The following is a 15,639-nucleotide window of genomic DNA, read 5'->3' on the forward strand; positions in this document are numbered from 1 at the left end:
CAGACTGATGGGTTTTATAATCCTTTCATCTTGCGGTGCTTCTCAGGCTTGACTGGAGATGGGTGAGGAGATTAAAGTGTCTCTCTCTATTTTTCATCATTCCTAAGCATGTTTAAAAATTAGTGACTGGTAAACAAGACTTGAGGTTTTGATGAGCCCTGTGGGTGAATGAATGTGCAAGGAAAAAAGATTATTGGGCTGATGGAGAAGCTAAAATCAAGGATGATCCTATCGAAATATTCCTTATTGCAGTGTGCCAATTTGAAAAATATGTTTTGCTAACTGTGATTTATTTGTTCATATATGTGTCAGAACTACTTAGATCAGTTGCTCTAGCATGATGTGCAAAACACCAATGCTTTGGCTTCAATTCAGTTAGAGAAAAATTCAAGTTCAAGGCCACAAGCTATCCTCTTATTCTGGCCAGTCATCTTGCAAATATGGCATTAGTCACCAGGGGCAAGGGAAAGAGGGATTAGGTAGCATTAGCAAAGCCAGTCACAGGTTCTGGAAAAATAGCTCTGTGTCGTCCTTTTGATGATAACAAATCAGAACATCTTCATATATTAAAGCTGATAAAATATGTAGAAGTGTACATATGAAGTATACTTTTACAATTATATATGTTTTGGTTTTTACATTAACAGTCCCAATAAAATATAATTTTTGAACTGCAATGGCCTTAAAAATGTGCATATATACACATTTATATATATATATATATATACACACACATATACTCCCACATATATGCACATTTATATACTCACACATATACTCGCACATATATGCGCATTTATATATACATGCATGTTATCACGTTTATTCTCCTTATGGAGAATATGGAGGTGAGAAAAGTTAATGAGGCTGTGACCCAAGACCGCTCTGGAAATGGGAACGGACTGTGTAGAGCCCACAACCTTGTTTTATTGCTTGTTGAGCTAATTCCTTGATTTCAGAGAGGGAAGGAAGTACCTTTGGAGGCCAGTAGTTCAACCTGTGACTTCTTAGGATCCCTTCTACAATGTTCCTGGCCCAATACTAAACAAAATAATTGTAATTTAGTTATTATGTTGTAATACTTCAAATCTTTAAAGACAGTGATCACACTTTCCCTGAAGTCTTCTCTTCTTTGAGTTAAATATTCCCTGTTCCTTTCATTGATTCTTGCATTACAGTCCCAGGGCCCTTTACACACATTCCAGCTTGTCAATATTCTTCCTACAACTAGGCTGCCCAGCACTGAACACACTACTCCAGATATGGCCTAATCAGGGAAGTAAAGAGTTAGCTTTTCTCACCCCTTTTCTAGACTTATGCCTCTTATAATGCAGCCTATGAATGTTTTTTTTTTTTTAGCTGCCACGTCAAATTGTTGACTCATTGATATTGTAGACCTTGCAGTCTACCAGGTAAAAGTTTGACAGTGTTTCTGCTTCAGATAGGTTTGGAGTTTTGCTGCACAATGGATAGCAGCAACTGTAAATTGACTGATTTTTCATTTTAAATGTTTTCTCTAAATGTGCATCAGTGTTCAAGATTCTGTTATGTTTCTTTCCTTTTTCCCCTGAATTTTCAAGTAGCATTCCTAGAGCTGCATCCTGAAATCTTTTCTTTCTTTGTCTGTTCAGGTGCAGTATGTGGTAATTTACCTGGTTTTTTAGGAAACTTTTGGTCTGAGACCTATGTTTGGCTTTTCTTGACCATTCTGTAAGGCAAGTAGGCTGAAAAAGCCAATTTTTTGGCTTTTGTAGCCTCTGGGATGGGATCAAAAAGAGAGTTCCTGACATTTCCTAATCAGGTATTCCCTTAGAACCTCAACCAAAGACTTATTCCTCAGAATGGAAAAGAACCATTCCCTAGGATCATTATTGCAAGAATAGGAATGGCCATAATTCACACACCTCTCCTTCTTGCTGCCATCTTAATAACTTTGGATAACTTTCTTCCTCATCTGTAATCTTGGAAGGAACCTAGAATGCTAAGCTACTATGTCTTTTTTGGTCTTTTGGCTGGGTGTGAGAGAAGATGAATTTGTGGGTCATGCTGCAGCATTGGCTTGCCCAGTCCTCCAAATTCCCAAGGTGCTCCTTCTGAGTCCAATGTTTCCCATATTTATAGAGGGAAAATTCCAGGTGGTTTGAATTTGGCCTTGCATGCAATTAAATGTTGTTCTTCAGCCTTGCTAATTGTCCATGGGGGTTTTTCACCAAATCCTTTCTCCCTTCTGCTTTATGTAGTATATAACTAAATTCCTTTTGAAGGCTATTTAACTATTATGTTGTCCAGAAACTGTCCTGAGCAGTTAATAGCAGAAGCTATGGGAAGGAACATTTATTTCTAGGCTTCTCTGCTCCTTCTCAAGCTAGATAAAGCTGCACTATAGTGCAACCATCTTAAGAGGGGTTAAGAGAGGTATCCTTTTCTGTGTAAAGTCATTTCTGTCTCAGCAGCTAATCAACTTAGAGGCTACTTTTCCTGGGTTTTGTTTTGTTTCTAATGGATGATGGGGTTAGGAGATCACTTTGGAATTTCACGTTTACAGATTTAATAAGTCAGGAGTTAACCCACATGAATCTGTTCTACTTTATCCCCTATATATTGCTTCATCTTGGGATCCCTAAACATCTTTTACTTCCCTAAGTGTGTTCCATTCTTTTCCAATCCTCCCTTTAATCTTTTTATACTTTCCATGATACCTAAGACAATGATCTCAACAGACTGATGGATGAGTTTCCGTCTACAACAGGATGACTTGTATGTAGACATGACAGCTACAGAATTGTTTATAGGAGACATCTTTGTGATTACAAGGGGTTCCATTAGCTAGCATCTATTCTTTTTTTGTTTTCAGCAAACAAGGGAAAGAGAATGTATGACTATTATATTTCAAATCATTCTATTAAAAATAATAAAGGAAATCATAGCTAATATTAGAAATGCTATTAATGAAGTGACCTTGAGAAAAAAGGTGGTAATTGAATACCTGTAATTAATTATGGAAATAGCAGCAATCAAGTAGCCACCTCCTTTCAAGCAAAAATCCTTGCCTTGCTTTCTCCCTCACCCCGTATCAAACTCACCTGGCATCTCTTTTCTATTCACAAATCACTTGATTCGTCTTTTATTCATCAAAGATGATAGTTCCTTTTTTAGATAAGTCAAAATATGAATTTTGATTATTGATAGATATCCCATGCGAAATTTCCCTTTGGATTTCATTTGATTCAACACATTTATATTGTACTAAGCACTGAGGGAATAGGCAAATGATGAATAAGAAAATTCTTGGCCTCACAATGCTTATAATTACTAGGGAGGATATGTAAACACATACTGTCTTATTTTTTTAATACAGTTAAATGATTAATACTCCTAAGAAAAGCACAAAATGCATAGTTTAGGGAAAGACATCCATAAGAGATTTAGGGATGATGTCTGGAAAATCACCCTAATAAACAGAGCTCCCCAAAATTGAATGGGATACCTTAGGAGTGATAATGTGTTTTCCCCTTGCTGAAATAAAGATTTGTTAGATATGTTGTAGAGGAATTCTTGCTCTGTTATGGGCTGAAATAGATGGTTCCTTCTAATACTGAGATTCTGTGAAAAAATACTAGTGGAGACTAAATAGTCCAGAGAGTGGGAACCTGGAATAAAGGATGAAAGCTTTGGTGGTACAATCAAGAGTACAGGTAGAAGAGTTAAACAGGTAGAGAAGAAAAAGTTGAGAGAAAGTTTATGTTGGAAAGCCTCCATCTTCTGAGCAAAGTAAGAGGTAAGTTCATCTGTTAGCTGAACATGAGCTTCCAGGTAGGTCAGTAATGAAGAGAAAACATCATAGGAGGAATGTCTGGGATCAGGACAATTTGAATAGAAATGCGGGTGCAGGAAATACATCAGAGTCTGAAATCTTCACAGTGGAGCAGTCATGAAACATGGTGACGTGTGACCTTGATGTGGGCACCAAAATGGTAGGATATGAGTTGAGGACAGGGAGATGGATATGGAGAAGCTGCTATTCATATGACTTTATGTAAGGGTCACCAGAATGTCAAGGGCTAAGGATGATATCAAGGAGAATTGTCATGAAGAAAATGGGATGGTGTTAAAGTCATTGAAGAAAGTGAGAGCTGACTTGGAGGTTGGCAGTTCAAAGAGAAATGTAGAGGAGAGGAGATAGAAAAGCTGACTTCATGTGTCAGTGGGGAAGAAATGAGCCGCTCACTCATGTGGGCTCAGAGTGCTGGGGAGAGAAGGAATGGCGTGCTTACCTTTGGAGAGAGCTGCCAACAAAATGTGAAAGACCAGAAGAATTTGTTCACAATAAAAACTGGGGCACAGAGAGCACTGAATGGGCTAAGGTTTGGGGATGGGGAGGTAGACCTCAGTGAAGGTAAAGATGAGTTTGTAGGATGAGGTAGATGGGAGGAGGATCTTTGGTAACAAGGGTGAGACACACCTTGTGAATATCAGAGACCACTGCCCCCCCCCCCCACCCCCATAGCCCAGTCCTGTCTGATGGTTCTTTGTAATATATCATGAGAAAACTCTTCTTTAGGAATAAAAGGGCAACCCAGAAGATGAAAATAACATGTTCCCTCTACTATTTTCTGTGCTCAATATGGCAGTTTGCTTACCGGGTTAAGATTGGGAAGAGCAAAATTACTCTCTCTTTGAGCAGTTTACTCCAAAAATAAACAAGCCCATTGTTTGCTGGTTTGAGTTGGGAAAAGCAGAGAAGTGTGTTGGGACTTGTGCCTCCTTTCCTGAGCAAGCGCCTAGAGAAATCTTGTTCTTGAAAATACCTTTTTGTTTCCCTTTTCATCAAATCAAACAAACACATTTCAGATTTCTTTGGGGAGCTCCACTACTGCACCAGCATCTTCTCAACTGAAAACCTAAATTGTAGTCAAAATTAAAAATCAAATGTTTCAATTCCCCAGGATCAACTTGTGCTGAAAGGGAGGAAAAGGCACTTAGTGGTATATATAAAACCATAAAGCGTCAGGGATAGGAAAAACTTAATCGCCTGAAACACCGTAAAATGTATTCTAAATCACCTTTTGCATTGGTTAAATCATAATTTTCTTTTTCAAGCTCTCTTAAAGACATATACTTTAAGTAGAAGGCTCTCGGAAACCATTAAAGTTTTTTTTCTCCCGAAGGAATTTTCACATCTAGCTATATGCTGAATTATTTGTTCTCAATTGATTTACTTCTCAAGTCTGGGATATAGGGAAAGGGGGAAACAGGGGCTTCCAAAGGCAGTGGACAGAAGGCACAAAGTTCTGCTACAAATCCATGTTTTAAATCTCCTTTCAATTAACAGATTCACATGAAGACAATGCCAGCTGCAATGTTCAGGCTTCTCACTGGGCAAGAGACACCCCTGTACATCTAGCCTAAATCTGACTTTCATCAAAGAACTAAAGGCAAGTCAAAGATCCCCACCTGAACTGAACGAACTCTGAACAACATAGGACAGCTTGTATTTTCTAAGAACAAAAGGCTATGAAGGACCTGAATTGGCAACCCAGTGACCAGACAGGCTTCCCTGCGTGTCTTCCTTTCCCCCCACTTCCTTGTTTTTCTTTTTGCCAAAAAAAAGTGATGTGTCTTTACTGATGACCAGAGTCACAGACACCAGATCTTTGTAAAACACTGAAGTATTTTACAACATATTCTGAACTGTTTTCTCATTGCAGATGACCACAGAAATATTTATTTGTACCTTTGTGTGGCATAGTAGATGTCTGTCTGTCATACTTGAAACTGTGGTGAATGTGATTGTTTGATGAATGGGTCTGTGGAAGAAAATACAGTGAAGAAAAATAAATCTTAACATGGCTGGCTTACCAGATGCCACTAGCCAATCCAGTCCCTCGAGGTTCAAAAACTGAGCTAATGGAGGTATTATTTGATGGTGTAAAATGTGTGTGTGAGGGAGACTCAGTTGCTTCCAAAGTAGAATCCCCAGCCACAGCAGTATCCCCTAGCATTCATTACTACAAGTATGTAACTGGTAATGAAACTTTGGCAAGACATGAGTGTGTTTATTTCATAACACAAAAGGAGCCTTTCCTGTGTTAAATAAAGGATGATGGCCACAATGTAAAAATTCAAAATATTTATTTAGATACATATTTATGTTTTTGACTTTTCAGTTTGACAAACTCTTCCTACAGATTTAAGACTTTGAATCATCATGAACAAGACTGCTGCTCTTGTACTAGACATGTTCCACAACCAGTGCAAATGCTACTTTGGGCATTTTACTCCTTGCCATTTGCAGCCCATGCAGTGCTCCCCATGGTCACGCCATGCTTACCTGTTACTTCTGGAGAGGAGTAGAGCTGCTCTAGAATTCTTACTGTCCTTTGAATATATATTTACACATTAAAAAAATGGCAACAGCCCTCCTCCTCCCATCACCCCTTTATTCCTAAGGCAACGAGTCATGGATACAAGTTATCTTGGGTGAGCAAGGAGCTGTCATCAACAGTATTAGAATGTGTATAGATAGAGTAAAATGTAGTCAAATTGTATTCATTACTGAGATAAATGTTAATTGATGTCATTTTGTCTTGATTTTTCTTTTTTCTTTTTTTGGCCACGGCCTTGAAGAAATACACTGTGACTTAAGAAGCCTTACCATGCAGTAACTAAAGCTTTAGGATTACTGTATTTCAAGGAGTAACCTATGTGTTGCATGCAACTGACCTTAGGAAAGAATTAAGCTAATCCCACTAATAAATCTGAAGTAATAAACAAAAGGTGCTTGTTTCTACTGTTTTGTTCATTGAGGATTTAATGGCCAGCATCTCTTACGATTTTTGGTCTTACTTTAAGGTAGTGCCACAACTACTTTATTCAGTAATTCCAACTGCTATTAAATATCCCATCCCATCATCATTAAATGGGTTGCAGAGCACAAGAGCTCTCAGGGATGAAATTCAGAGGGACTGTGTTCTTGCTATTAGCACAAATGGTTGCCACTGGATGTCACTGTGGCGTCACATCAATGTAACTGAAAATGCATCTGCTAAAATAATTTCAGTAATGGCAACTGATTTCGCTAAACTCACTTTTTGGGGGTGAGAATATTCTTCTGTTATCTGCTTATCTCCTACCTATCCTAGTTAGAAGGCAGTCTTTGCATTGTGTTGCCTAATGATTAAATGAATGATGCATGACCAAGATCAAGAGAAGCTCCGTATCTCAGGGAACCTAAAGACCATCAATGTGTGGGTTTGATTTTTTAAGGGGATGGGGACAGAAATTTAGCTGTTTTAACTCCAAGATGTGTACTAGGTTCCTGGCTCTAGCCTTTACTAGTGAGAGTGTTTCGGGCAACGTGGCAGCTAGGTGGTGCAGTGGATCAAGTGCCAGGCCTAAAGTCAGGAGGATATGAGTTCAAATCTGTCCTCAGACACTTATAGCTATATGACCCTGGGCAAGTCACTTAACCCCGTTTGCCTCAGGTTCCTCATCTGTGAAATGAACTGGAGAAGGAAACGGCAAACCATTCCAGTATCTTTGCCAAGAAAAACCCAAATGGGGGTCACAGAGTCAAATAAAACTGAAATGAGAGCAACAATAATCTTGGGCAAGCCACAGGCTAATGGATTGAAGAGTCTGACGGGTGGGGGTGGGGAGGGACTTAAGTGAAACCTAGTTCCATACCATTTTTTATAAAGGAGGGAATGGAGGTCCAGAAGAGGTTGAGTGGCCCAAAGTTATAAATGTAGCAAAGTAGCAGCAATGAAATTTGAACTCCAGGTCTGATGCCTCACAGATATGTTTTCAGGACCTAATGAGAGATGTGAGAGCACCATAAAACTATAAAGTGCTAAACAAATATTATTTGCTTTATAAAATTCTTTGGCTCTCAGGATATACTTATTATGAGTTATGCAGTATTTCCATCATTCAGTAAGCTCCTTTTCTTCAAGGTCACAAGTCCTAGAGGTACAGTTCTCTTCAGCACCAAGAGTTAGATTGAGCATTTTGCACTGGTAAGTCATGTTACCAACAATGCAGAATTATCATGTATCATTTTTGTTTTGTTTTGTTTTTTCTGGGGGAGATAGACGAGCTGATGAGAACAAGGCTTTTGTTTACCTGGGTTGCAGCAAATGAAGTATTTAAATCATGTTTAAGCTACAAATTGTGTTATCGCTAGCATAAAAAGAACAACCTTTCAAATAAGCATCAACTGCCAGTTCTGCAGCAATGGCGGTGGGCATCTCCTTCCTCTCCAAGGAAGTCCACATTAATAGACTCAAAATATAATTTTCATTTTTTGAAGTGGGAAATTCAATTTGAAATTCCGGCAAGATTTCCTTCTCTAATTAAAACCACTCTGATGAATTGGGAATGTTATAAAGTTCTTTGAGTATAACAGGAAGCGAAAAATGCTAGACTGTTGCTCATCTCAGAGATAGATTAATTTATATTTTCTATGTTGTTTCCCCAGAAAGGGCTTTCTATTTAATTATGATGTCACAAAAGAACTTGAGTTTAGATTTACCTGGGATTAAATCAAGAACTCCAGAAGGAAAGCTCCATTAAATGACTCCACTTACACACCATCCATGTGACCCACAGCCAGCTTGTATCTCTGCATGTGTTGGTAGGAAAGTCTTACCTATCAGGCCTATCTAATTTGCATTGAGTCAATGACCCACTGAGGTCTGAAACTTGACTGTGCTTCTCACCCCAATGAGCTACAAGATTAAATTTTTGCAAGATGGCACTTTTAAGACTTCTACTTAGTAGTACTTTTTGCACTACGTACCATGTTAGGGGAAATAATGTAAATGCTCTTGCACCAGGAACCATATTCTCATTAAATAAATCATATCTGAAAAAAGCCTCAATTTAAGGACAACTCTGAGCGATAGCCCTGAATTTGTAGCAGGGAAGCCTGCAAAAATAATTAAAGTCATATGCACAGTTTGGAGGTATGGTAGCTTTATGGGAAATGCCTTGACATGGTCTTTGGATGGCACCTTTTGGGCATGCCCAGTCTACCCCTTCACCCTTCACTTAGGTACTGTTTCTGAAACTCTTAAGTACATCTGAGGGCAATTCTGAGAAAAGCTAGGACAATATACTCCTTTCATTTCTTAAATTTTGTTGGGCTCATCCATAAGTCTGACATGCTAAACATATACAGAAACCTGAAAATGTGGTGATATTCAGAGCCTCCGCAATAACACGTGTATCGTCCTCTGCAGATTCGACTCCAATCAGTCCTTGGAGAAGCAAGAGTCAGAAATACTTTTTATTAAAACACTGATGATTGTTAAAACACTGCGAGGTACATGAAATAAATACAACTTTCAAGTTGTACAGACAGGTCTTTTGTGGCTTAGAGGGGGTTTCCTGGAAATTACCTCACAGCAACATTTAAACAAGCACATCTGAGCAAAAATAATTCATTTGGAAAATGCCTTTTGTTACATGAGAACATACGTTAAATTTGGGCATTCAGTAAAATCTGCATTATCCTCTTTCAGACAAATAAGAAATATAATCTCATTGGATGATGCTTTTGCCTTCTCCCCATCCCCAACCCGTCCTCCTTTGAGGTGGTTATTCAGGTCTGGGAGGGCAAAATGGAATGTTCTGGTCAGGATCAGTTTTTCCTAGGTCCATCTAGTTCACCATCAAATTATGGTCTCCCGGCAAGCTTCAACAAAACTCTGGGGGCTGTTTCCTTCTAGACTGAGAGGGAGGCGTACCCTATGCAAGAAAGCAACCGGGGAGGAGCTCAGGGCACCACAGCTTCGCAGATGGAGGTCTTCTTGAAGCTGTTTTCTAGAGAGAGTCACATTCTGCTGAGAACTGGCAATGACCTGTTAATACAAGAGATAGGGAAAGAACAAGGAAAATGATGGAAGAAGGAAGTCTCACTTCTGAAAGATTGTATTTTTAAAAATGTATCAGAAGAGTGGAGTTAAAAAAAAACTCAGAGCACACACACACACACACACACACACACACACACACACGAATTAAGACATCAGTTTTCTTTATCCATGACCACATAGAAAGAGAACTGAAAATGGTTCAGACTAAATGGTTCCTGCTGGGGATATTTTGTGCTAGAAATGGCAAAGTGCTCATTTTAGGTCTTTATCACTTTAGTTCTATCAAGGTCTACTGTGTATCAACAAGATTAAAACAAGTTAATCTGTGGTTCCTAATCTCCAGAAGTGTCAATAGCAGCAGTCACAGATACTTTTTTCTTAATGGCTACAGTTACTATAACCTCTGGGAAAATCAAGATTCCAAAGTATATTGCTTAAGGGGCTATTAGTAGCTTTTTCACACGGTCAGTCACACGGTAAACATAGTTCACATAGTAAACAAGAAGCTGGTTAACAAAACTATAGTTGTTCAATCCTGCCCAACTCTTTGTGACCCTATTTCAGGTTTTCTTGGTAGAGATATTGGAGTGATTTGCCATTTCCTTCTCCCGCTCATTTTACAAGCAGGATTGTGATTTGCCCAGGGTCACACATCTAAGAAGTGCATGAGGCCAGGATGTGAACTCAAGAAAGATGAGCCTTTCTGACTCCAGGCCCATTGTGCTGCCTAGCTGCCCCTAACAAGAATTAATTTGTTTTAATTGGATATATAAAGCAGAATGGATCTTACTGGATCTGATAGCTTGGTCCTTGTGTGCACAGGGAGGAGGGCCTGAAATATGTATCTTATGTTCTTAATTATTTCCATGATAACATGTTAGGTATAACTGTTAAAGGGGGCAGTTGATTCCTTAAGAGTAAGACTTTAAAACTAAGAAAGTTCTTGGTTAGAGCTGACCAAGATGAACTTTGTCAGTCCATTGGCTACCTGCCTGCACAACAGGATTCTGATTGTGAAATTTGGTTATAGGGTATCAATGACATTATTTTAGAATGCAATTAATAAAGATTTGTTCAAGAGAATTTAATCTGAAGGCTTGATGCTCAGAGCACATGCAGGCTATTTCTGCATCTCATTCCATTTGGGACAGGTGGGCCCCAGTGGATAGAATATGGAGTTTGGAGTGAGGAAGATCTAAGTTCAAACCTGACCTCAGACACTTATTGGCTACTTGACCTTGGACAAGTCACTTAATCTCTGTCTACCTCAGTTTCCTCATCTGTAGAATGGGAATAATAATAGAACTTACTTCCCAGTGTTCTTCTGAGATAATAATTGTGGAGCTCTTTGCACAGTGCCTGGCACATAGTAAGTGTATATCATTGCTGGCTATCACTATTATTCCTTGGTATTTCAACATGGCCTTTCAAGTATTCCAAATTGCAGGGAGGGTGAAGCATTCTACTGGAAACTAGCAGAAAGAAGAGCATAAGATCACTGGGGAGGAGGGCTGCAAGAAGAAGTTTTGCCTGCCCAAGATCAAGTCCAAATGCCATCTTTTCTAATGGTGGCTGCTGGTTATGTACGACTTCGAACCTGCTCACCTATGGCTCTTCTTTAGAGTCAACAACTGCTCCAATGTGTGTCCTGTTAAAGAGTGTAAGCTGTGTGCATGGTAGGGGAATGTGCTTCACGAAGTAGCTCATTGCTTCCATTATATACAGAAAGCTCAGATTCTCAGCACAAGAGAAAAGGTTATGAGATTCCCAAGTCAAACATTTCTGAATCAGTAGGCTGGGAGAAGAACTCTAAAATCTTTTATCAACCTCACCTACAATAGCATTTGACTCTTTGGACTTCAAGAGAACTCAATAAAAACCACAAGATGGTTTTTTTAAAATTTTTGCATAAGATGTTCATGAACTTTCCTGGTAAGAAGTTATGGTTTTTCATCGAAAGGCCTACCTAACCTTTGGGAATTAATGACCAGTAATATTTGCAAAGCAATAAAAATGTGCACAGCAAAAGTGTCACTGCTGAATTCTTAAACACTTCAATATGGTACCAGATTCCCTTTGCTGGTTAAAAAAAACAACCCCAAAACTTGCAGTGTGCCCAGTGAGAAGGCTTCTTTTCTTCAGCCACACGGATGCCCGTATCACATCTCATTAGGTAAATCTGGGGGGCTGGAAGGTGGGGGAGGGTGGTTCTGCAACATTAGCAGAGAGAGGACAGACAGCACAAGACTCTGATGCACAGGGTATGCGTGGGGCCACAGCAGCTGCCAATCACCTTTTCCTCCGTCTCTAAGCAGAGTGTTTGAGGAGAGAGCTTGGGGAAAGCTAAAGGCAACTATTAGGCAGAAGAGTGAGCTAGAGGGAGCAACATGGACAGCTAAAGGAGCGGAGGAGGCTTCAGGAAAAGTGAAAATATTTAAGATTTCTGCAAGCTGATGAACTTGCTAGTAGCCAACGTAGCCTTCGTGCTAAACTCTGTGCTGACCTGAAAGGCTGCAGAATGTGCTACTTTGGATAATCACTTATTCTGGTTAACATAAAGGTCACATGCATCCAGGGTAGGCCATGTGGCTTTTTTTAAAATCTAGGTATCTCTCTCTTTCATACATATTAAAAAAAAGAATCATTTGTCTCAAGTAACATCTAAGTAAACAGTTTTTTTGAGAGAAATATAAAATGGCCAATTCACCTGCTTTTCACATTCAACAAATGAAACAAAGAATAAAGGGTAGACCCCAAGTTCATATTAAGGCCACCTAAAAACCATGAGTAAGGAAATTGAAAAGGAGCAGGGGAAAACAGTAATACAGAAGAAAGACCCAGAGAAGGGAATAGAAAGAATGAGACAGAAGGAGAGAAATGGAGAAGAGAGCACAGGGAGAGAAAGCTGAAGACAGAAGTGAATGGGTCAGTCAAGGTTACTTGCCCTTGCTGTATGCTACTGTTCCTTTGGCCTATGACCTGTGGGCATCCCATGCTTCTTTAACTAGGAATTCTTAAGGGCAGGAGAATGAGGGGAGAGTGAAGGAGACGTTCTGGGCAGTCCTCAAAGCCCCTGTAGCACCCCCTTCGGTACTGCCTTTAGTCAGATGAAATGATGGCCATGGTTCGATCCAGTGGAGAGCTAGAGATTCCCCACCCACAGGCTAGGCGGTGCAGCGGGCAGAACACTGGGTCTGGAGTCAGGAAGACCTGAGTCCAAATCCAGCCTTGGACATTTACTAATTGTGTGACCCTGGGCAAGTTGCTTAGCTTCTGTCTGCCTCAGTTTCCTCAACTGTCAAATGGAGATAAAAGTAGCACCTATTTTCCAAGGTGGTTGTAAGGATCAAAGGAGATAAGGTTTATAAAGTACTTAACACAGTGCCTGCCCTAGAGTAAGTACTTAATAAGAGCTTGTTTCCTTTCCTTCTTGCCCACTTGCCATATTCTATAATGGTTAGTTTCAAAGAGTTAGAAAGAGGTGGTTCTCAAGTAATGAAGTGGATTCCATAAACCACATACAATGACTAGTATCGTTACATAAGTCTCACTGAATACACTTGACAATAAACCATGCCTACACTGAACATCATTTAAGCTTTCTTAGATTATTCTGAAATGCTTTTAGGATCTTGTAGTGTGTCAAAAATAATCATTGTGAACATTAGTTATTGTACTGTAGATGTGTAAAGATTATAATAAATAAAGAGTTCTAGTTAATAAAATTATAACTAACGTAAAGAGACAGCTGCATATACTAGGCAGTGACTTCTGTTATCATTATGGTTGTGTGAGATGGGATTTTGGGGGGGCAGTCTAAGTAGAGGCAGGAAATAGAGTCAGTGAATACAAAGATCCCAGGGGCCTGGTTAGATGCCAGTACTATCCAGGTAAGGCCACAGAAACACAAACAGATTCTACTTTCCTAAAATGCAATAGCATCCTTTTTCCATTCAATTCAGTTAATGCCAATCAAACAAGTATTTATAAATCCCTAGTAGAAGAGAGTGGGGGCTGGCGATAAAATTTTTAAAAATTGAACAGAAGTCATTTAGCTCCTTTCTAAAGCAGATTCCTGCCAACTCTGTCCCACATGTTTAGAACTTGAGGGTCTCCAAGGAACAACTAGTCAAAAACTGTGGCAGGACCTTGCAACACTCATACCTGGTCTATAATGTTGGCACTGAAGATGGCTTCTTCCATGTGTCGTTCATCAGATTTGATGACTGATCGGATAGTGTTCACCACATGCTGCACTTCTGGAGGGAGATTACAGTTTGAATGTTCCAAAAATTTAGCCACCAAAATTTTTGTGTCTTTATAGGCCTTAAGGTCCACTAAAGAGGGTGGCTGCTCTTTTGAGATGGTCCATAAGGCCTTTGGCTTTAACTGTTGGTCAACTTTCCTGGTATCTCTTTGCTTTCCAGCTGGCAAAAAATGGTCCTGATAAGCAGAAGCAGCCATGTGAGAGCTAGAAATGGAAACTAAAAATAAAGGGGAAAAAATACAACTTTGAAGAATAAAAAAAAAAAAACCAAAAACTAAAGCAAGCTGTCCAAACCAAAGAAAACCAAACATAAGCATGCCTGGGAGAAAGCTTTCTGAGAAGCCTCTGGGACCCTGACTACAAGTGGGGATAGTGGTCTCCCCTCACTCCTCCACAGGCCTGGCACTACCAAACCTGCATGGGCCTATTGCCCTATGTGCAAACTAATTTGGAGATAATCTCTGCTGAAAGATAAGAAAGCTAGAGGCCAAAGATAGAGGAGACACACTCAGAGCAAGGAAAAAGCAGTAAATTCGTCAGCAGTCAAGTGCAAGACTGGGAGATCTTTTTTTATACGAAACAGATGTTAGAAAGGCATTCTCCTTTTGCTTTATCTATAGTATTATAGTAAGCAGACTGCTTCCCCCTTTCTTGTTAGTAAGAAATCCATCTATCTCCAGTCTCACATAGGTTTGGCAATCATAGGTTCTTAAACGTGGAAGGGCCAATCAGTACACTGAGATTCAGAATAATTATTGCACAAGGTCCTATAATTACTGTAGAAGCTAACCTGCCAAACTTTTTTTTTAAATTTAAAAGTCATTCCCCCCTCCCCTAGATTTCTCAAGTATTGTTTAAAATAATACAGAAAGCAACAGTGAGAATACTAGAGTGTTCACAGAACAATGATAAACAATAGTAGACATTTTATTTCCCTAACTGTATCTCAGTCTCACTCTCAAGGTGAATTCTGGGTAAACTAAGTTTGTCTCCAGTCCAACTTTGGTAAGCCAATTAACTCAAGGAGTACTGGATTAAATTTTGACTCCCTCCCCACCACACTTAGACTAAGAGTTAAGGAATGAAAAGCAAAGCCAAAAAAAAAAAAAAAAACAAAAACGAATGGATAGTCTGAAGCATTTCAGCTTTAAACCGATGGGAGATTAAAAATGAGGGAGAAAGAGCACAAGTGACGACCACCACTCTACCAAGAAGACGCCTCACAAAGGGAGAGCTCACAGTGAAATCAGTAGGCATATGCAGGGCTGAACTTAATTATGCTCTCTGATATACTCTGCTAAGTGAAAGGGAAGAGAAATGTGGATGGTGTGTGGTGTGTGTGTGTGTGTGTGTGTGTATGTGTGTGTGTGTATTTAAATATTACATCTTGTGATGTGAGAAACTGAATTTAACGAAGCATACTCAACTCAGTCACCATCTACGAAAACGACATATAAAACAACTCTCCTTCTCAAACTATACCACCATCTACCC

The 15,639-nt window shown here is 39.4% G+C and overlaps 2 protein-coding genes across 8 annotated transcripts in view; one reads left to right on the forward strand and one right to left on the reverse strand.

Moving 5' to 3' along the window:
* Window positions 1–6,776, forward strand: part of APBA2 (amyloid beta precursor protein binding family A member 2) — a 364,180-nt gene extending 357,404 nt beyond the window's left edge. For 5 of the 6 annotated variants that reach the window (XM_072616707.1, XM_072616699.1, XM_072616733.1 and 2 more), the window contains one exon: window positions 5,333–5,682. In XM_072616707.1, the coding sequence (XP_072472808.1) occupies window positions 5,333–5,404 (72 nt within the window). In that variant the 3' untranslated portion in view covers window positions 5,405–5,682. Of the gene's footprint in view, window positions 1–5,332; window positions 5,683–6,627 lie in introns of those variants that run through there. The other variant, XM_072616730.1, reaches the window with a different exon arrangement.
* A 2,491-nt stretch (window positions 6,777–9,267) lies between these two features.
* ENTREP2 (endosomal transmembrane epsin interactor 2) overlaps window positions 9,268–15,639 on the reverse strand; it is a 594,790-nt gene continuing 588,418 nt past the window's right edge. Inside the window, exons 11-12 of one of the 2 annotated variants that reach the window (XM_072616748.1) lie at window positions 14,043–14,362; window positions 9,268–9,863 (exon numbers count right to left, since the gene is read on the reverse strand). In XM_072616748.1, coding sequence (XP_072472849.1) covers window positions 9,675–9,863; window positions 14,043–14,362 — 509 coding nt within the window. In that variant the 3' untranslated portion in view covers window positions 9,268–9,674. The remainder of the gene's footprint in view (window positions 9,864–14,042; window positions 14,363–15,639) is intronic. The other variant, XM_072616759.1, reaches the window with a different exon arrangement.

The sequence above is a fragment of the Notamacropus eugenii genome, chromosome 1 (assembly GCF_028372415.1).
Source record: "Notamacropus eugenii isolate mMacEug1 chromosome 1, mMacEug1.pri_v2, whole genome shotgun sequence".
Classification (NCBI taxonomy): domain Eukaryota; kingdom Metazoa; phylum Chordata; class Mammalia; order Diprotodontia; family Macropodidae; genus Notamacropus; species Notamacropus eugenii.